Source organism: Hippopotamus amphibius, chromosome 6 (genome assembly GCF_030028045.1).
Source record: "Hippopotamus amphibius kiboko isolate mHipAmp2 chromosome 6, mHipAmp2.hap2, whole genome shotgun sequence".
NCBI lineage: Eukaryota > Metazoa > Chordata > Mammalia > Artiodactyla > Hippopotamidae > Hippopotamus > Hippopotamus amphibius.
The window spans coordinates 6,577,348-6,599,789 of record NC_080191.1 but is presented as its reverse complement, the minus strand read 5'-3'; the positions used below and the strand labels follow the sequence as shown (position 1 = coordinate 6,599,789).

At 40.2% G+C, this 22,442-nt stretch overlaps 1 protein-coding gene across 3 annotated transcripts in view; it reads right to left on the bottom strand.

Moving 5' to 3' along the window:
• The window catches only part of PRKN (parkin RBR E3 ubiquitin protein ligase), a 1,257,866-nt gene that overhangs the window by 568,137 nt on the left and 667,287 nt on the right, over window positions 1-22,442 (bottom strand). For all 3 annotated transcript variants that reach the window (XM_057738154.1, XM_057738155.1, XM_057738156.1), the window contains one exon: window positions 12,323-12,438. In XM_057738154.1, the coding sequence (XP_057594137.1) occupies window positions 12,323-12,438 (116 nt within the window). The remainder of the gene's footprint in view (window positions 1-12,322; window positions 12,439-22,442) is intronic.

Genomic DNA, 22,442 nt, shown 5'->3' with positions numbered 1-22,442 from the left:
GATTAGTCATTATTCAAAGTAGTAGTATCATCATCAGCTACATCAAAATAAGCTGGACTGGTTTGCGTACACACTCTATGTTCTCTGTCACTGTCTCATCTAGATCATGTCAAATACATGTGTCTGTCTGTGCTGGGACTGGTCTGAAGTCTGCGCGATGCATGAAGCCTCCAGGCTAACAGTTGGTGGGATCAATGGAAATTGTAGGTTCGCTCTACATGAACTATGTACAAAGAGAAGACAGACGGTATAGAGACCACAGAAAAGTAGTCGGAAGGCTCCTGCTACAAGGTTTTTCGTCACTTATTGATTACAAATCCAGAACAATTATGTACTGTGATTGTTGGTATCAGTGACTTTTTTTTTTGGAATAAACCCTTCCAGCAGTAATATGTTAAAAGAAGAAGCACATGTTAAGTACATAAGATCCTATTACTAATGCCAATGTGTGGGGGTCTCCCCCCACCAAACAATGATCCGACACCAGCTGAGTGACCTGCAGTTTATTTCCGACACTATCTACCAGAGGATAGCATCACATTCCACAAGGTAAGTGTCCAGTCCTACAAGACCTCCCCCTCCCACCTTCAGATGCCAAACGCAAGTCCGTGTTGTCACCTGGGATTCTGACCCACGGCTACAGATTGGAAGTTCCACGACCCCCTCCTGGGGTTTTAACCATTTGCTAGAGCGGCTCGCAGAACTCAGAGAAATATGTCACTGACTAGATTAGCGGTTCATTATGAAAGGACAGAACTCAGAGCAGCCAGGTGGAAGAGATGCAAAGGCAAGGTATGCGGGAAAGAACACGGAGATTCCACGCTGTCTGAGCACCACTCTCCCTGAATCTCCATGTGTTCACCAACCTGGAAGGTCTCTGAACTCCACCCTCTGGGTTTTTTATGGAGGCTTCATTACATACGCACGATTGATTAAATCATAAGTTATGGGTGATTGAACTCAATTTCCAGCCGCTGTCCCCTCCCCAGAGGTCTGGGAGTGAAACTGAACGTTCCAACCCTCTAACCACAAAGCGTGGCTCGCCTGGCAACCAGCCCCCATTCTCAGGTGCATCCCAAAATAACCTCCTTAACATAATGAAAGGCACCATTGTTGCTCTCAGCACTTAGGAAATTCCAAGCATCTTAGGGGCTCTGAAGGGGGACAGAGAACAAATAGATATTTCTTGTTATAAATCACAATACTGCAGTACATAATTTCTATTTCTCAAGAAAGTTAATGATGACTATGTAAGTTGCCTAGGAATTGATCAGCATGTTCTATCTACCAGGGGGCTTTTAAAATATCTCTGACCAGACAAGGACCAGAGGCACAAAGCAGCTGAAGAAGCATCAGCGTCTACCTCCAAGTCTGTAGTTATTTTAAGAACACTGTGCACAAAGAATTCAATTTCACACATGCAGCTCAGAAGGTACATTTACATATTATTCAGTGAAGTGTGGCTTTTCATTTAGATCAAATGACTGTTCTAAATTAATTTACTCAGTTTTGATTCCAAGTTTTCTTGTGCATGTACAAAAAGTTAAGTGATAGCTGTCAGTGTTAGCTTGCTTAGCAGAAGAACTTCATAAAGAGTTGAACTGAATAGTTTTGTCAGTGTCGTATAATAAAAATGGAAAACCTGTTAAATCCAGTAATTGCTCAGTTTTTCTTTTCACATAATTTGTTGACTCAAAGTAAAACGTTTGGAAGTTTATTCTCTTGATGGTGAAATATCTGAATTTATTGTGGATTCTAGTGCAAATTCAGTTTAAAAGTTCCACACTGAATATATTCTTTGTCTGTAAAGTGATGATGTGAATATACATTTCAGTGGAACACACAGCATTATGGTTAAGAACAATGTCCTTCCTAAATTTAGGAATTTGTGGAACATGCTTGGAAGTAATCATGGGATTCATCTAACTCATAACTGTGTTCAAACAAGCTGTGATATCACCAATCAAAGCGGAAGCCATAGTGTCAAAATTTACAAATATTTTTATAAAGACAGTAACTGAACAACAACATTGTGACAAAACTGACAAGGGACACAAAAGCATCTCTGTTGTCTCTCTGCAGCTCATTATCAGTGGAACTTTTAGGAAAGTTTCAGCCTTGAAAAAACTACTTTGTAAATCGAGTCTAGTGTCTACTGAAGGGTGGCAGAATATGCCAACCCCCAATGTGCCACTTTGGCATAAGAATTATTTTGACCGGAAGCCAATAGAAAGGGAGCGGACATAAGAGAAGCTCTCTACCCTCCCTTATTTGCCTAAAAGCAGGACATACATTTGTAAAGGTATCCCCCTCCCCTCTCTATCAAGAAGGACAGAAGTTAATCACAGGAGAAAACTTTAGACCCTTACCAGCCCAGGGGCAACCAGGGGAATCTATACAAGAAACTTTACTAACTAGCCCTTACCTTTCATTAGTTCCATCATATATTTACCTTCCCACAATCTGCTGCTCTAGAAGTTCAAGGTCCTTTCCCTTTGTGTTGTCACTTCTCTACAAATTTATTGTTCTTTGGTTAAGAGGCTACAGAAGCCCAAGCTCTAAACATCTGTTTGAGTTACTCATCTCTGGGTACGCCCATGTGTATGTGCGTTGCATGTGCTAATCAATCTCTTTTTTTTTTCTTGTTATTCTGTCTTTTGTCAGAAACCCAGCTGGAGCACCTAGGAGGGTAGAAGGAAAATATTTTTTTCCTCCCCTACACAACAATAGTACTAACTACTTTAAGAGTCTCTAAATTTGTTTGCATTTTGTTCAAAATCAATTAGCAATATTTAATCAAAGTGTTCAACTAATGAGTGCCCCAAATCTTCAGCTTTTGAAGCTTTAAGTAACTATAAGTCACTGAAAAAGTTTTGCGAGAAGACGTTGAAACGAATCCCTGTAAAATTCGGGGAGAAACTGATTAGAATAAATGACGAGAATTCAAATGATACCCTGGATTTCCATTCTGAAATCTATAACTGAACTTTTGGAACATTTCAATTGGTGGAAGAATCTTTCAGTGCAACTCCTATTTTTAATTCGTAGCTTCCATATTGATATCAAAAAGAAGTGGAATTGAGAATGATTTTGCTGCATCTAAATCTGGTAGAACTTTCAAAATATGTATAAATAAAAATAACGTGTTTGGCACATTCTGTTTCGTAAAAATGCTTATCAAGGAAAGGTTCTCTGAGTGAAGCAAAAAACAGTACTTGGGATAATGTTCTGTCAGAAATATTTGCTCATTTTAATTAAAAAATGTTACATTTGAGATTACTTTATCAAACTCTTCTCTGAGCTTGCTACCAGTAGAGGTAGGTTTTCTCAGTTAAAATATTATGATCTGTAGAGAAACATCTACCGGAGGTATTAACAATTTTAAATGTTTTAGTCACACTACAACTAAAGAAGGCTGCAGGCACCTATATTTTTACTTTTATTTTTAGTAAAAAACAAACAAACATACATTTTAAACTAAATGGCTGAGGAGGAGGAACCAGATGGAGACCAGCAATGACAGCACCAGGTGTCAGAGTTGGTTTTGGGGTCAAGGGTCAAGGTCCTTTCCAGGGTGACATGCAAGGAAGAAGTGCTTCAGGAGAGCAGGTAATGTCAGCATCTAGCTGGCTGGATGTAAGACTGCGGGGAATAGGTAAATTGGTGCATGCCCTACTTAAATACATACAAATTATCCTGTGTATTTTTAAAACGTCGTCTTGGTCAAGTGAAAAAATCACTGAGAAGTCTTGGCGTAAAGAACTAAGTCTGCGTCCCTGTTTCATAGTAATGACTGAGATTGCACTGAGGTTGCATTGCCAAGTTCTGCCTTGCCTGGATGAGCCCATCTCCACTCCACCACTCGACTGTAAACCTGTGCATGCTCTCCCTGCATCACACTTAAAAACATGTTTATCTCAGCTTCAAGCCCCTGAAACAGTTCCTTGAGTCACAGATGAGCTCAATAAATATCTGTGGAATGAACAGATTGATTGACTTCTAAATTCTCTCTACATGAGAGGAGGTGTTAAAGGTCATGGGCATAGATGCCTGAATAAAATTGCTCTGCCCGTGATATTGATATCATAGGATACTGCATCTGTGTGTGCACTTCTGCACATCAATGTGTGGGCGTGATGGTCTAAGGACTGTCACGACAGCACATGAGGTAGCCCTTGGTGTTGTGAAAAGCTACATCCAGACCTAGAAATCCTTGAAATTCCATTCCCAGTGCACTTCTGATACAGAATTTGAGGCCATGTTTTCTTGGACATAGAATTTGTCAAATTAATAAGAAACAGAATCAACACATCATGCCCCTTACTTCAGTAAATGACTTGTCTGCACTCCAGGTTACTGAGACTATTGCGTATTTGGCTGCAAATAGCTCTATGAGCTGTGAAGCCACAAAGGACAAATCTGCAAATACTTAATTCTAAATGTCACAGGAAACAAGAGCTACAAATACGACGTGTACAGAGGGCGAGGTAGGTAATATCATTGCTCACCACTAAGAAATAGCCCAGCAGCTTAAAGCTTCTGAGGATATGATTCAGTGCAAATGTTATTTGCAACAGACATAATTTCTTTCCCTCATCATGTTTATTATCAATGCTCACTATAAGGATAAAGCTGCAATTAAAAACAAATCCGCAAGTCACTTACAATACTTTTCTAAGCAAAATTAGCTCTTTAAAGATTCTGTGGGCATTTATTTCCAATGAAAATGGACCTTAAAAATAATGCTCTGCTGTCACCAAAGTCCTAGTGAGGGCCACTTGGATGCTTTAGGGATACAGCCGCTTCTTAAGATCCACCACCAGAAAATGAACTGCTTAAAATCCAGACGGTTACAACATGCAAGGTTGACCTTAACGGATACAAAATTGGTCCAGAAGGATTTGCAATATTGTCCTACTAGTGCCAGCGGGGGCTGCTGTGCACCCGCAGGGACAGTTAAATGAAAAGGTGAGGCTTATGAATTTCATGCACAAGCACCTGTAACATCTCCAGGACACCCCGCTGATGCAGCTGCTTGGATCTGAAACCTACAGGGTTCACTGCAGGAGAAATGAAGGTCACTGACTGACATTAAAACTGACATGACTCACATTTCAAAGTCTCTATGTTGATAGAATACTTCTTCTGTTTTTATAAGTAAATGACCCCAAACAATATAGCTGAGTAATCTCCTATGAGTAGGACTTTGAAATTTGGCTTTCTCCCTTATTTCTAATAGTGCCTTAAAACTCTCTATTGATTTTTGATTAATTTATTTTATTTAACTCAGTTTTGGAAAATTCCATTAGATTCAGAAGGGATTTTTAAAACTAGAAAGTTCCATATAAAAAGAATTTGTTTTCTGTTTGTTGCACTGCATAAAACAGATTTACTTTAATTCAAACCAGCAAATATTTATGTAAATCTCTTGGATGCAAAGACTTGTGCAGGACATTGTAGCATCAGTCACATTTGCACATCAGTCAAGCTTAGACCTCGTCCTTTAAGCAATCTACAACTTAGAGTACACAGACACCTATACAGCTGTTTTCTTCAACACTTACTCATTTTTACACTGTCTTTGTATCTCACTTTACTGCTAGTATTTTCCTTTTCACATGCAAACCTACCTTTCAACCTTACCAGATAGCTTCCCTTTCACTGTCCAGAGAAAACTGGGACCACGAAGCGGGTAAGGTGTGATGAGAGAAAAACATGTAGACCACACAGACCTTGGTGTGTAGGTTGGTTCAGCCAGTTCCTCATGGTACAATCAGATGTAGTTTTTAAAATGTCTTAGCCTCAATTTCTTCATATGTAAGATAGATGTTCAAAGAATTTGAAATTAATTTAAGTATAGAATTACAGGTCATTGAGCATCACGTTTGAATTTCAAAGGAGGCAATGCAATTGCCTTTATGGAAGGCTTTACCCCCATGAAGGATTCTCCTTTCTGGAAGGATTTATAGCAGCTCTCCTTCAAGACTGGATCAGATTGAGGTGTGACACACTTTTTTCAGGAAAGAACCACTCAGAGCTTAAGCAGAGAGAACTTACTCCCATGGGGTCTGGGCACAGTGTGAAGTAACTCGCTTCAAGCTGGAAGGCATATCTTTGAACTTTCCTCTTTCATCTTAAAAAGTTATAAGATATTCCATTATACAATAGAGGGTACTCCTGTTTATTGTAATATCAGTTTGGTATTCTGATTTACCTTTCTCTAGAATGCTATGTAAAATGGACCCTCCAAGATACTCCCATACTTAAAGGAAGGTATTTTTTTGTTCCTGACGTGTTACATTATCTAGGAGTACACGTACTATTTGGGTCAAATAGGAGAAATATATAGATCTGTACGCTTGAAGAAGATCACTGCTGCTATGACACACACACACACAATTTCAAGGATTTTTCCATTACAGAAATAATGCCACTTACTGAAAAAGACCATGTTAAAGATTTCTGTTAAATCCTATGTGAGTATACCTGTAGTCTCTCACCATGTTCTTCAAAGCCTGATGACCGGATAAAATTGTAAGTTCCCATCTGACACCAAAATGTCAAGAAAGGGTTAAGTTGATGGAAGATAGCCATTACACTACATAAAAAGAACTTCCATATTAATTCCAAATCATAAAAAGAAATGCCAACTATAGCCAAAATTAAAATGTGAATTGACAAGAGAAGCTTAGACATAACAAATGCCTTCAAAGGGAACCTAAGATACCCACTTTGCATCTCTCTTTGTTAAATGAATGAATTAAGTCTTACCAAAATACTGTCAAATCATGGTCAAATCACTCTCCCCCATGAACACCAAGAGCAAGTCCAAATGGACTTTCAGATAAACCTTACTAATTACCAAGCCCAAGTAAATCTTTTAAGTGTGCAATCCAAGGCATTACTTCAACAGGCTGAATGAACCTTAAGACAAACTTGAAAGCAAGATAAGTACTTAAACACATTTATATCAAACAACAGTGACATCAAAAACATAAGTTTTTATTGGAAGAGTTGAGGAAAATTACAAGGTGGTGGTGCTGCTTAGATTTAACGTCCTACTGGGAAGTGGACTTCAGAGCATGTTTATGGAAGGTCAAATTTTGACTGTAAACATGGTTATTTTTTAGTCTGTCTTCACCTTTGTAAACTGGGGAATAATGAACCAAGGTGAAAAGAAGTACAGGGACGCACTAGCAGCCTTAGAAGAAGCAAGCAAGGGAAGGAGGTGGTGATTTTTTTCTTTTTGCCAAATGATATCATGGTAATGATTTTTCTATTTTGTAGGTTTTCAAATTTTATATTTTTAAATTTTAAGAAGATTCATTTTGTGAAGTAAGATTCAAGGTGCAGAAATACTGTTTTCCCCTGGAGCTACCTGATATCAGGGTAAGTCCCAAGATATACGCACTGATTGGGAAAGGAATGCAAGTCTCACTTTGGCATTGCCCATGTCTTTTGTGGCTGAAAATCATTATTTCTGAGTCCAACTGAGGTATTCAGGAATGCGTTGAACCTTTTTGATATAATTTCTGTTGGGAATACTTAACAGAATAGCTATCCTACCTTCAGGTGCTGTAATTTCTGATTTTCGCTCAAATTTTTGGTTTTTGTTCAAATCACTACTTTTTTCTAATAAACCTAAGACTATCAACTGACGACCTCGATTGGATGAAGGTCAAGCCGCTACTGTAGATAAGTTGTGGGGACTGCAAGACTGGACAGCACATGGGAACATGCTGGTTCACATAAAACCTCAGGCAGGATGTTTCGGCCCTCAAATAGTTCACTTTTTCCTTTAAGAGACAGGAAAATATTTTACATACAATAGAAATGCAAAAGACACAAATCATGTATCTGACTTAAAATTTAAGCCCAACTTCTGGAAATGAATAGCACATTTATCTTATGCATTTTTCTATGCTACATCCACATATGTGTCATTTGGAAGGCAGTATCCTTGAAAACCTCATTTTTTATTTTTGCATCTGGCAGAAGACAGGACCACAAACAAGGGCTTTCTCAAATGATACTATTGATTTATAAGCTGTGAACAAGGACTGTTTCTACCTTTTGCAGTTCTTCAGAACCAGTCAGAGCCTTATAGATTACCTACATCAATTCTTGGATTTTATAAGGTAACTGAAGGCTTAAGAGATTGCTATTTTGCTAAGGTCAAAAAGTTAGCTTAGTGGCACTGGGGCTCCTTGAATATGTTATTAACACTTGTAAAGAATTATAAAAAAAGAATTATTATTAGGAAGGTAGATGGAAGATGTCAATCTCTTTTTATACAAAAGTATATGTTTGTAAGCACAAAATAAATAAAATTTTTACCTTGCTACCAATTCTCTGCAATCTATTTCAGAGGATAGAAGCAGGATAAATCCTTCCTAATTCATTCTAGGAGGCCAGCATTACCTTAATACCAAAACCAGACAAAGGCAATACAAGAAAACTACAGATCAATATCTCTCATGAACATAGAACCAAAAATCCTCACCAAAATATAGCAAATCAAATCTAAAAATGTATAAAAAGCATTACACACAATGGCCAAGTGGGATTTATCCTAGGTTTACAAAGCAGGTTCCACACTGAAAAATGAATTAATGTAACCCATTACATCAACAGACTAAAAATGAAAAATTACATGATAATATCAATAGATGTGAAAAAAAATCTGACAAAGTATAAAACGTATTCATGATAAAAACTGTCAGTAAAGTAGGAATAGAGGGGGACTTCCTGAACTTGATAAGTTCTATCAACAAAATATCTACCACTAACATCATACTTAGTGATAAGAAACTTGAACTTTCCTACTAAGATTAGGTACAGGACAAGGATGTGCTCTCTGACTATTCCTTTTCAACATCATACTGCAAGTCCTAGCTAATGAAATAAGGCAAGAAAAGGAAATAAAGGTATTCAGGTTGGGAAGGAAGACAAAAAACTGTCTTTGTTCACAGATTGCATGATCATCTCTGCAGAAAATCCAAAAGAATAGACAAAAAAAATCCTGGAAATAATAAGCACTTATAGCAAGGTTGCAAGGTACAAGGATAATATGCAAAAATCAACTGCGTTCCTATATACCAACAACGAATATGTGCAATCTGAAATAAAAACACAATGCCATTTATACTGGTATCTGAAAATTGAAGTACTTATGTATAAAACTAACAAAATATAAAATAAGACTTGCATGAGGAAAACTGCAAAACTCTGATTGATGAAATAAAAGAACTAAATACATGGGGGTATTCCATGTTTGTGGATAGGAAGACTCAATATTATCAGGATGTGGGCTCCTCCCAAATCGATGCATACATGCAATGCAGTTCCAATCAGAATCCCAGCATTCTTCTATGGATGTCAACAAATTGATTTTAAAGTTTAGCTGGAGAGAGAAAGACCCAAAATAGTCAACACAACATTGAACAAAAAAACAAAGCTGGACTGATATTACCTGACTTCAGGACTTACTATGACGCTACAGTGATCGAGGCAGTATAGTACTGGTGAAAGAACAGACATAGAGATCAGTAGAACAGAACAGAGAATCCAGAAATAGGCCCTGATCTTTGACAAAAGAGCAAAGGCAATACAACGGAGCAAAGATATTCTTTTCAACAAATGATGCTGGAAAAACGGGACATCTACATGCCAAAATGGACCTAGACACAGATCTTACACCCTTCATAAAAATGAACTCAAAATGGATCATAGACCTACACACAAAACCATAAGACTCTTAGAAGGTAACAGGAGAAAACCTAGATGACACTGGACATGGCACAACTTTTTAGATACAGCACCACAGCCACAAGGCATCAAAGAAATAATTGATGAGTTGGACTTCATTAAAATACGGGGATATGTGTATAAAAACAGATGATTGAACTTGGTGTACCCCCCCCAAAAAAAATAATAAATAAAAATAAAATAAATAAATTCAAAACTTTTGCTTTACAAAAGACAATGTCAAGATTATGAGAAGATAAGCCACAGACTGAGAGAAAATATTTCCAAAACGCACATCTGATGAAGGACTTATCCAAAATACACCAAAAACTCTTAAAACACAACAAAAAGAAAACAATCTAATTAAAAAATGGGTCAAGGACCATAACAGATGTACAGATGGCAAATAAGTATATAAAAAAATGCTCCACATCATATGTCATCAGGGAAACACAGATTAAAGCAACAATGAAATATCACTACACAGTTCTTAGACTGGCCAAAATCCAGAACACTGACAACACCAAATGCTGGAGAGGGTGTGGAGCAACAGGAACTGTCATGTGTCGCTGGTGGAAAAGGAAAATGGTCCAGCCACTTTGAAAGACAGTTTGGTGATTTCTTACAAACTCTTACCATATGATCCAGTAATCACGTTCTTTGGTATTTACCCAAAGGAGTTGGAAAACTTATGTCCACACAGAAATCTGCACATGGATGTTTATAGCAGTTTTATTCAAAACTGCCAACCATTGGAAGCAGCAAGACATCCTTCGGTAGGTGAATGGATGTATAAAATTGTGGTATTCAGACAACAGAATATTATCCAGTGCTAAAGAGAAATGAGCTGTCAAGCTATGAAGACACGGAGGAAACTTAAATGCGTGGGACTAAGTGAAAGACGCCAATCTGATAAGCCTACATACTGTATGATTCCAACCACATGACATTCTGGAAAAGGCAAAACTATGGAGACAATAAGAAGTTCTGTGGTTGCCAGAGGTGGAGGGTAGAGCACAGAAAAGTTTTAGGGCAATGAGAAAATTCCATGTGATAACGGAATCATTGACATGTCATTATGTATTTGTCCAAACTCGCAGACTACACAGTACCAGGAGTGAACCATAAGGTAAACTATGGACTTTGGGTGATTATGATATGTCAGTACAGGTTCAACCTTGGTAAAAAAAAAACGTACCCTTCTGGCAAGGAAGGTATGCATGTGTGGGGACAGGAAGTATACATGAAATCTCTGTACCTTCTTTTCAATTCTGTTATAAACCTAAAACTGCTCTAAAAATAATGTCTTTAAAATTCTTACCTTGCACTAGTATGATAAGGAGTATACAGAAAAAAATATTTACAGATAAATCAACACTCTCCCCTGGTTTTAATCTATTGTGTGGTTAATTATGTCTAATTTTACTAATGATGCATTATTGGCACACATATGAAAAAAAATAAACATGGGTATTTACAGTCTAAAATGGTGCAGTCTTTCTCTGGAAATAAATTTGGCAACATGCATCAAGAACTTTAAACATGTCCATTCTGTCGCCCTCCTGTTCCAATTCCTTTAACTGTGTCCTTAGCTTCAAAGCATGCAGTCAATGATTTCCAGAAAAGGGTACGGAGTTCAGTCTTACTTAGTAATAGGGAGATGATGAAATAAAGTAGAATATTCCCATATGATGGAATCCTAGGTACCTATAAAAATGTGTTTTCATGAAATACTTCATGGCAGGGAAATCTTATCATGATGTCATGTTAAATGGAAAAAGCCACATACAAAACTGTATATATAATACGATTACATATAGCACACACACCATACAGACATGCAAATGTGCAGGCATACTCAAGATACAGGAAAGCATTAAACCAAACTCTTATTAACCATGAGGGTAAAATTTCTAACATTTTAAGTTAATTATTTCTAAAATAAAAAATAAAGCATTAATAGGAAACACCCCACAACAATCAGCAAAATACAAATGCAGATTATTGGGGTGTCCTTGTGCAAGATTTAATGACATCTCTATGCCTGAATCCGTCAACATAAGAAGAAACAGTCACTTTCTCTAACCTAAACAGAGGGTGTTCCTCTGCTGCCTGATGTGAGAAGGGGACTTGTTCCATCAAGTGGCTAGTTATACATACACACGAATCTAACTGAATAAAGTAGCTTTTATTTATAAAATCCCCCAAAATAATAACATGAAAATTTTTCTTTCAAGAGACAATATGATTTTTCCAGCAATTGTCTCCTTGTGTATCTGGGAGGTGGTTCATTTCCTTGAAAAGATATTGTGAGTTATTAATATAGAGGTGACGGCTTAATAGCAGGTAACACAGAGGGCAATGTGCCTAGTAAGATAATACGATCAACACTACATATTTTAATGCCATCTTTATCAACTTTAATGGATAGTGGCTGGCGGGCTGTGTTCTGACTTACAAAAACATGTTTCTAATTTCTCCTTTGAAAAATTGAAAAGTGACTTGAATCACCAATTGCTTTCAGAGAAGTTGAGCAAGCCAGCTGTTGAGAGCGGCAGTGTTTTCAGATCCTTACCTGATGTCCGTACATGTTATGCAGGTGATGTCTCGACTATTTGTTGTGATCAGGTTCAGAGCTACTGATGTGTCCTTGTCAGAGGTCGGATGTGCTCCACATTTAAAGAAAAATTCCTGAAAGAATGAGAAATACGGTCACAGACATGGAACCCGGCTGGCCATGTCCTCCTCTAAACATTTCCACAGTAAAGAATCTCTTCAGGAGGAGAAGAGATCTACCATCAGGCATAAGTCGGACATAAGTCAACATAAACTCTTTTGAGGGAAACGAATGCCCTTGTGCCAAACTACTCAACAAGTCCCTTTTTTTTAGAAGGGTCCAAGTGTCTGATAGTCTTTTCTTCTTTTTCTCTTGCAGCCAGGGAGCTGGGGAAACACTCCATGCCCCTTGCTCACCTCTCAATAATAAGTGAGTCTGGCAGAATAACACAGTGTGGATGCAGGAGGAAGCCTGAAATAGTACCTCGAAAATGAGGAAGAGAAGACCCTGAGCCATGAGATGATTTGTCCAAAGTCAAACAATCAGAGGTGAATCCAGGAAGTAACCCACGCTTCTCAAAGGGAAACTCAGTGCTTTCGCTACAGGATCACTACACAGTTGGTCAGTTAGCAGCAAGAAAATAGCGCAGAATAAGAAATCTAGGGATCCCAGCTATTGATAAGCATGAAGTATGGCAGACTTAGGGAGGAGCAGAGTGTGCCTCTCCCAGCCTTACTCAGAGTCTGCCCCTTGTCCTGCTCCCTTCAGCATCCCAGAATTCCCTGGGAGTCCCACCTGCCCACCCCCCACGCAGGCAGCTAGGAAGGTTCTAAACCCGCTCCTCTTTCTTTCTTAGTTAATTTCCCAGTCCTGTCCTGCTGCACACTCCTTTATCTTAGCTTCCCCCCGCCGCCACCCCCCCCCCTTTCTTTTTGGCAGTACCCAGCTTGAGGGATCTTAGTTCCCCAACCAGGGATTGAACATGGGCCCTCGGCAATGAGAGCGCGGAGTCCTAACCACTGGACCACCAGGGAATTCCCGTCACATCTTTTTGATTAATAACATTCTCCCTTCTCAAACAAACCCCCTTTTTGCCTCACAGACCAAGGTGTTTGACCAGTAAGTACTCTGCTTCTTGCCAGTCTGTACACCTTCCATGGTAATAACATCCATGAAGCTAAATTTTCTGCCACTGCAAAATTTCTATACAAATGTAACACTGGAGGACAGAAGAGCCCTTGCATATACACTTAATCCTCAACTCCATTTGTGTATAACTACTGGGATATAGAAAGTATTTTCCCTTTAAACACTAGACCTGGTGTCAGCAAACTTTTATTAAAGCACAATATATTACATGCCATCAGCTTTGTGGGCCATATTGTCTTTTGTTGCATTGTTCAACTCTGCATTATTGTCTAAAAGCAGCCATGGACCATATGCAAGTGAATGGATGTGGCTGTCTCCTAATAAAACTTTATTTACAAAAACATATGGCAAATTGGATTTTGCCTGTGATAGATTGTCCACCCTGCAATAGACCCTGAGATATCTGTGGCATGTCTTATTCACATTTGTATCCTAACAGTACACAGGACAAGCATTGGATATATTTTCTTAAATTAAAAAAATCGATAGATTTATTTAATGAATGCCACCAGTGTTTCTTTATACATCTGACACCACCACTCTTAATCTACCCTTTCCCTGCTTGTAACCAAACTAACCTCCTCCTCCTCTGACCTGAGACACAGAGTCACACCTGTGGGTCTCAAAGTCCAACGTGCATCAGAATCACCTGGGAAGCTTGTTAAACTAGACATGGTTGGGACCCACCCCAGATGTTCTGACACGGGGACAATGATCTGCATTTCCAACAAGTTGCCAGGTGATTCTGATGTCCTCTGGGGACCACACTTTTGAGAAACACTGAGTTACAGCAACATTAGTAGTAAAGGAAGTAAACCCTACTTATTCTTTCAGGAGATAATGGTTGTCGCAGACCTCGCTTATCACGTGTGAAAATAATGCCACATCTCAGGTAAAATATGTTACTCTTAAAATCTGGAGTGTGACCCTGTGCAGAGAAATGTCATCAAGCCAGGAGTCTGGAACCCAGGCTGTCCTTAAATACAAGTCTTATCAACTCCAGATGGTATAGCTGCTAGTTAGCTGGAACATATCCTACCTGGGGCAAGTGACAGCGCAGCCAACCCACAGCCTGCAGGCCTCAGCCACCAGTCCTGCTATGATGGATGGGGTGTGCAGTGCAGCTGATGGGAGCCCATTCAGGTGTGTCTGCAGAGTCCTGCATGGCTTCCCTGAAGCAGCATGGAAAGCATACTGATTGTTTTTGTTTTCTCTTTTAACATGGAATGCCACGCTTTTCATTCAATTTTTTGAAATGATATACATCCTTCAAAGGTCCGTTCAAGGGTATTACGAAAAAGAGTTAAGACAAACCTTGGCTGTCACGACAAGACGTCTGGTGGACATGGCTGATCCTTGTGACGTACACAGAGCTGGCTGTGACTGCTTTCTGCATCAATGAAAGAAATGCCCGCTCATAACGAAAAGTAATTCCTCCAAAATAGCTGAGTGGGCTGGACTGTTGGGAAGGTATTTCATATACAGATAAATAGATCGTATTTATATTTTTTCTTAGCTTGCAGAAACCTACTGGTAGACATTCAGCTAACAAATCACAAACTGCTCTAACACCAGATAAAACTCAGCCAGATAAAAGCCAAAATCCTTTTTATTGGAAGTGGGGTTTTTACAAACAATGGTATAATAAGTTACAAATACTTGGAAAATTCCAATGACTCACATGCTGTGATAGAATTAAAATGAACAACTCTCTATCTTAAATATATATCCGTCATCAGTGACTTTAAGTGCCCCCTCCACCAATGTTTATGAAAGAAGCTTCTTCTCCAGTGCCAGAGTAGCAAAACTGGTGGAGGGGCCAAGATTCCATCCAGCTTGCAAGCTAACAGGTTAGCCTGCCACGTCTCGTGGATGCTGGCAGAAGACATGAGACTCCTGGGGCAGAGACAGGAAACTGCATGGCTCAGAGCCCAGGCAGAATGAAGGATGGACATCACGACTATGTCAGTTCCTCTGCATCCTAACTCCCAGGGGATGAAGTGGCCAGGCTGCGCTGAGCTGCTACATGTACAGGGTTTCTGCATCACTGCTGAGGACCCTGAGCTTAGGGAACCCAGGTCTTTTATAAGGATCTGTAAGCCAACCTTCCCTTTGTCCTGAAGGGAGACACTGTCTTTATTACACTGAACAATAAGCTGGTCCACTTTTTACTCTAGAGAGAGACACTATTATTATTTTCCAGGTCATTTACTATACAATTTCCTTGAAAAGACGGTCCAGAAAAAAAAAAGGTAGTTAGTGCTCCCTCACAAGATGTGCAGAAACTTGAGAGACCCCCGAAGACGTGTCTTCCAATAGTAATAACACCTTTTCCACAGGCTAATCAGCAGAACGACCTGGTCATTTCCCGTCCTCCACAATCACTGGGTTAGCATTTTCAAAATCTCTCTGATATTCGCAGGCTGCATTCAAAACACAAACAATAGAGCAAATCAAAACAGAAGTAAGAAGAACCTTGTTGAAAACATCTACCTTGGCTACTTCAGCTTGCTTATGTGGAGTTGGCATCTCACAGACAGCTGCGTGATTCTTTCGAAGTAACTGTCTATGAATTCTAATTTTCTGTGATGTTTTTCTCTTGATTATTCAGATTAAAAATTCAAGGATGCCAAAGCCAGAAAAATCTTCCAGCCAGAGTCCAAGTAGTGTGGTCAGAAAGCTGACACCACCATGAGATCTGGTCACCAGGAGCATGATATCATCCGATTCCACAAGGACCCAGGAAACAGCTCAGTCTGGGCCAGGTGACAGCAGTTACGTCCCAGGCCTGGCTGCTTGCAGTGGCATTACTGTAGTTCAAGTGGGTGCCGGGTTTGACAAGCAAAGTTACTTCCATGTCACCAGGGGTACAGTCCCCTGTGGGTGCAGCAGAGAGACAGTTTTGTTCATTGGGGTGGGGGGGTGACATCTGTCACTTCTACTGAAGGATCCTTAACTACGAGTAAACAAAGAATCTCAAAGGGACCCACCCATCTTTCACAAATGCCAGCTCACAGGTAAATCAGCTCCAAAAATCAAGAAAGAAAACCAGACAAATCAAGTCCCGTTAAATTAAATGACTTCCTCCACCTAACCAGGAGCTGTCGTTCCCACTGGCTGGCTCACTTCATCTGGATCCACACACTCAACTCTGGGAAGCCCTGATTAGCCATGGAGCTGAAATCTGTGACAGCAGTTGGCCAGGTTGTTTTTTGTTTTGTTTTTTGTTTTTTTCCCAAATGACAGTGTAAACTATTTTAAAAAATGAAAAAAAAAAAAAAAAATCCCAGAGTAAGACCTTAAAAAATGTGCTTAGGCTTATAATGTGACCCTGTTAAATGCTATAAGTATTAATAAAGGGCTTTTCACCTTATTAATACTAAATAGAAAATCCAAAATCCAACAGTTATATTCTTTAAGTTCTTATGAACATACATTTTTGCCGTTTCTGTGGACAAGGCTATGATTCTTTCCTTCCGTTCTTGCTGAGAGTTCTCATATTTTATCATAACTTGCCTCCCCTCCACCCCGGCCCCACCACCACCAATCCTTTCTTTTCAGACCTTAGAGGCCTAGCCCTCTGGCTGAATGAGACCCATAAAGAGCAAGGTGTACCCGGGAAAGAGCAAGGTGTACCCGGGAAAGACCTGTGAACAGTTCAGTTCCACAGTCGGAAGCCTCCTCTTTCTCCTCATTCCACTCTGCTACCCAGCTCAAGACATCACCAGTGTCTCTCCAGACAAGGAGGGAAATGATAAGTATGGAAATGAACAAATAAGGCAGCTAAATATGAATTAGATTAATACCAAGAAACCATTTTATAAAAACTCATAGAATCAGAAGCTAGTTTGTCAACTCCAAACACAAATTGCTGTGTTCCAAATTTCTATAAAAGTAGCTTACAATTACTATCTGGAAAGCCCTGCTTGTCTCAAACACAATTGAGTTTCACAAACCTGAAAACACAGCAGTGAGAGCTGACTTCTCCTTCCCTCATGAGTTTTCTAACAACTTGTATCGAACTTCCTAAAGTTAACAATTTTTATAGATATAGTGTAATAATCACAAGTTTTTCAAAAAAAAAAATTTTGTATATTTACAGAGAGTTAAACCCCATGTTAGTCTCCAACTCCTTCTTAGTTGGAGGTACATCCGCAAAGGCAACATACTTTTCTCTTGATAAACTAAAAGGGACACAGTTTTCACTAGAAGGTTGCAGTGGGTCTACAGTTTGTACCAAACAAGTAACTGACTGGCTATTTGCATGGGTCGGAGTCAAGTTAGGGAAGCAGGGCCCACACCAGGTAGTTCAGCTGAGAGAATTCAATGCTGAGGTCTAGTTGCAAAGGTGGTGGAAACCCAGAGGAGCTAAAGGGGGGCAGGAAGCTCCTTGCCATTAGCAGCATGAGGGTGGGAGCTCCGATCACTGGGGGCGGGGGGGCGGGGGGCAGGGAAGGGGAGGATGGATGAGATGCAGAGCCTGCCAGAGACGCCTCCCAAAGAGAAAGAGAAGCACCCCAGCTCTGCCCTCTCTCTGCCCTCTCTCCCACCAGGCTGTGCTTGGGGAAAGCCCACCTGAAGCAAGGAGAGGGAATCTGGGAGCTGGGGTTGGCATGGCCAGCCCAGAGCAGAGCGGGGAAGGGCGTGTGGATCTGAAAGCCACCAGCAGGTGCTGGTGCACCGTCGGGAGGCAAAGCCAGTCTGCCAAGTCAGAAGGCTTCAAAATTCACTCTTTGTTCGTGGTGACGCATTCTAATTAGCCTCCAGAAAAGAAAAAAATGATGCATTCAGATATGGCTCTGTAAGAGATAAATATTTACACTGCCTGTTTACTGAGTTTAAACGCAAACCTGTCAAAAGATTGCCCACCCAAATTTTCAACTAAGAGGAACTGGGGACACAAGGGCATTGTTATTTATAAGAAAACTGGTAAGAAGCATCTCACATCCGTATCAAAGAGGTCCTCGCAGTTACCAAGTTACGACAGACAAGCTGTCACTTAGAATTAAGCTAAATGTCTCTCACGGGCCTAGGATTCTGTCAGTAGCCAACAACAAACAAATATCTTCAGTCCCTCTCAGCCTGCAGGCTCCAAAAGCTCCTTACTTGGTTATTTGCAGATTCTTTTGTAAGAAGCAACTGCTAGTTTTGTCTCATTATCCATTCAGAAAACTCATTATTAATGTTAATACGATACTTTTAATTTTCCCTGAGCTAAAACATGACAAACACAGCATAATTACCACACTCTCTGCCTGGCACATAAGAAAAGCCTATAAATGAGCCATGCCATGACCTGTGCATCTGTGCCTTTATTAGCAAATTTCAGTTTTCAAGCTGACGTGTTAGACTCCCTTTGTATTATGTAAATGCAGGAAGTAATTATAGAAGCTTGGATATAAAATAAATATGCAACTTGTTAGCCTGTGTAAGACTTGTAGACTTTGCTACTTTAACAATGCCAGTTGTAAAGTTAGGTTATACCTAATTAAACAAATAAAATCTCAAAAGTTAATGAGTCTGTTATCATGTTCAATGGTAAGTTTGTTTTCTCTTAATAAAGTGTTAATAAAGCCTCTAGATGATGTGCAAAGAAAGAAAATCAATATACTCCCACAAAAAGCAAAACCATGTCAGATCTTTGCTGAGAAGGTCAGTTGCTGCCTGTAAGCCCCACAACCCCTACCAAAGCCTTATGGAAGGCTTTCCGCCTCCTCCAAGGCCGCCTGTCCTTTGGTTAACAGCAAGTAAATAAATGATATGCATCTAAACAAGCACGCACGAGCACACAGGCATGCAAATGCCCTGGGCCAAGCCATTCTAAGCCAAGAAAGTCTGGGATGTGAATTCAGCAAGCACACAGCTTTCTCGTCTCACTGAAACGGAGCAGGACGCTATGGTCCTTGTCTCTTCGCCCCCTGCATGTCCTCAGCCTGCCTTTCGTCTGTGGAAAAACTTTAGTCAAAGAATAAGTTTAATCAGAGAAGTGAGAAAATGCAGACATAAAGGAAAACAGTCAAAGGAGACCAAGTAATAATTTAGTCATTAAGCATAGTCAAGGACATTTAGTTCCTCCTCAAGGTCTATAGATAATATTCTGAGCCACGTGCTGTGAGCTTTTTTGTAGACACTGAAACCCCCACCAGGTGGAAGAAGTTAACTTCATGATGACCAGGCTGTAGCCGTGATGTAAGCTGCCACAATTCTGAGAACTGGCCTCAAAGAAATGGAAACAAACTGACCCTGGAACTGAAGATTAACTGTACCTAAACCAATCAAGATGACGCAGGTCAGACCACCGATGACCAATTTCAAGATGACTGTCAGAGCTGACTGTATTGTTTCTGCATGTGGCCCCTCCTTCTGTGTATAAAAGCTCTTGCCCCCTGATTGTTGGTGGGGGGGAGTCAGCCTTTGGTCAGTCAGCTGACCCTCCCCTTCGCCGGTTGCCGGTATCCAAAATAAAGCAAACTTTCCTTTCCACCCGCCTGGCCTCTTTATTGGCTTTTGAGCGGCAAGCAGCCAGAGCCCACCTTTAGTTACACCACCACTGGTCAGGTCCCATGGCATTGCCATTTTCATATCAACACAGCTATTGCTACATTCCAAAAATATTTTTAAAATTTTATCTTATTACCAAAGTATAAATCAGATCTGCTACCTAGTCCAATGTATAAAATAAAAATAAAAATGAAATTCTAAAATCTAAAAGGCTCTGAAAACAAATTTTTTTTCTCTAAATTTGGCATTAAAATTTATTTATGGCAAAACCTGACATGCACTGGCATGACATTATTTCTAGTCTACATTTATCCAACCTAGTGTGATTACTCATGCAAAATTACTATTTTATTTTAAATGACAGGATATAGACATTCCTGGAGATATTTCACAGTTAAAATGTATGAATTGCATAATATTTCTAATATCTAAAAATTTCTAACTTTAAAACACTTCTGGCCCCCAGGGTAGTAGATAAGTGATTATGATTCTGCAATATAAAATTGTCTTAAACTCCTACTAAACCAGCTGGATGATCCTTGAAGCTCTAGACACAGTCTTCTATGAGAATCACTGTGATGTAACTTCAGCTCAGACCAAAGGAATAATTTTAGTATATTTGCAATATGTACATAAATAAATCCATGTGTACTTCCTACATTTCCCTTTATGCCAGACATAAACAATTTAAAACATTTTAATGCCACATACTTTCCAGAAGTCTAACTTCAAAACAAAAGCTACTAATACAACCATGCTTATCTTCCTCTCTACACCTGGACTGTAAGTTCTTCAGTGTGCCTTGACCAGGGTTTATTCAACTGTAATACTACTCAGTCATAATTGACTATTATTTTACAAATAAAAGGGGGTTGTTGAAAGAGACATAGCACATGATTCCTGAAGAGTAACCTAGAGGGTTTGGGGATGTTACTGACACTTATAAAGTGCATGAGTTAATGTAAATGTCTTTTGTTCAGTTGGGAAAAAACAATCCTCCTTTCCAGCTCAGGCAGCTGCTTGGACACGCTCAGACCCTGTACCTCCCCTTCTCCTCCTTGGCCCAGGCTGAACTAGCATCTCTGGCTTCTCAGTCGGAACACAACATCCCCCTACCTGCAGCCACAGTGCGAGAACCTGTCCGAGAACGAAGCCAGTGCTCAGAAGGGAACAGGCACAAGAGATGGAGAGACAGAGCCCATGACAGCATTGGTGTCCTGGATTCAGCTATGCCTGTTGCCCGGTTCATTTACGTACATCCATCTAAACAAAGAACCGTGCTTCTGGGAATTTCCCCCCCTCATTGTTTACTCATTCAGAAACAAGTGTGATATTTTCTCTTTGTTCAGCTCTCAACTAGAGGCTGAGGATAAACAGATAAACAAAATCCCTGCAAGAGTCCATAAGCCTGAAGGAGAAAGAAACAACAAATATTTGCACGAGATAAAAACATGGTAAATACCTTGCAGATACCTGCACACTCATCTGGGCGGGGGCGAGAGAACAATGAGCGGCTTACCAGGGAACGAGGAGGCTCAGCTTTGAAGGGATAGTTCAAGTGGATTTTAAAGGGTAAGAGTTTGCCAGGTGGAGATGGTAGAGAATCGAGCTCGGGAGCAAAGGTGCGTGAGAACTCTTGCTGGGGGCTCAGACTCGCTGGAGCCTGGGACGCCTGGGCAGGGGAGTGATGGGAAATCTGTGATTCTCTGTGCACACAAACACTGGTCCCACTCTATCAAGCTCATGCGAGTGCTTTGAGAGCCTGAAATGTGCTGCTTATGTGACTCTTCACTGTCCATCTTCAACCACAGAAAGGTGTAACAGCCAAGAATAGGAGCCATGGGGCTTCCTAGATGGAGCAGTGGTTAAGAATCTCCCTGCCAATGCAGGGGAGGCTGGTTCAATCCCTGCTCCAGGAAGATCCCACGTGCCGCGGAGCAACTAAGCCCGGGCACCACAACTATTGAGCCTGCGCTTTAGAGCCTGTGAGCCACAACCATTGAGCCCGTGGGCGGCAACTACTGAAGCCCACGCGCCTACAGCCAGTTCTCTGCAACAAGAGAAGCCACGGTAATGAGGAGCCCATGCACCACAAGGAAGAGTAGCCCCCGCTCACTGCAACTAAAGAAAGCCCGCACACAACAATAAAGACCCAACACAGCCAATAAATAAATAAATTTATAAAAAAAAAAAGAATAGGAACCATGACGATTTCCTTGTCGCCCTTTTTGAACGGTCATCCTTCCAAAACAGGTGTTTGATTTTAATTTAGCAATGCATGTAAACTTCCAAGACAAATTTCCACATTATCTTTCAGACTGGAAAACAAGGATTTTCTTTTTCCTTTATTATCTTGGAGAAAGCTTTCACCCCACGGTTGTGCCCTAGGTAACACACCATTGGAGATTTTTGAGGGCAAGTGCTTTGTCTGTGGTTGTTACTGTGTCTCAGCTGGTGCATAATTATCTTGCTCTTAACATTCATTAAA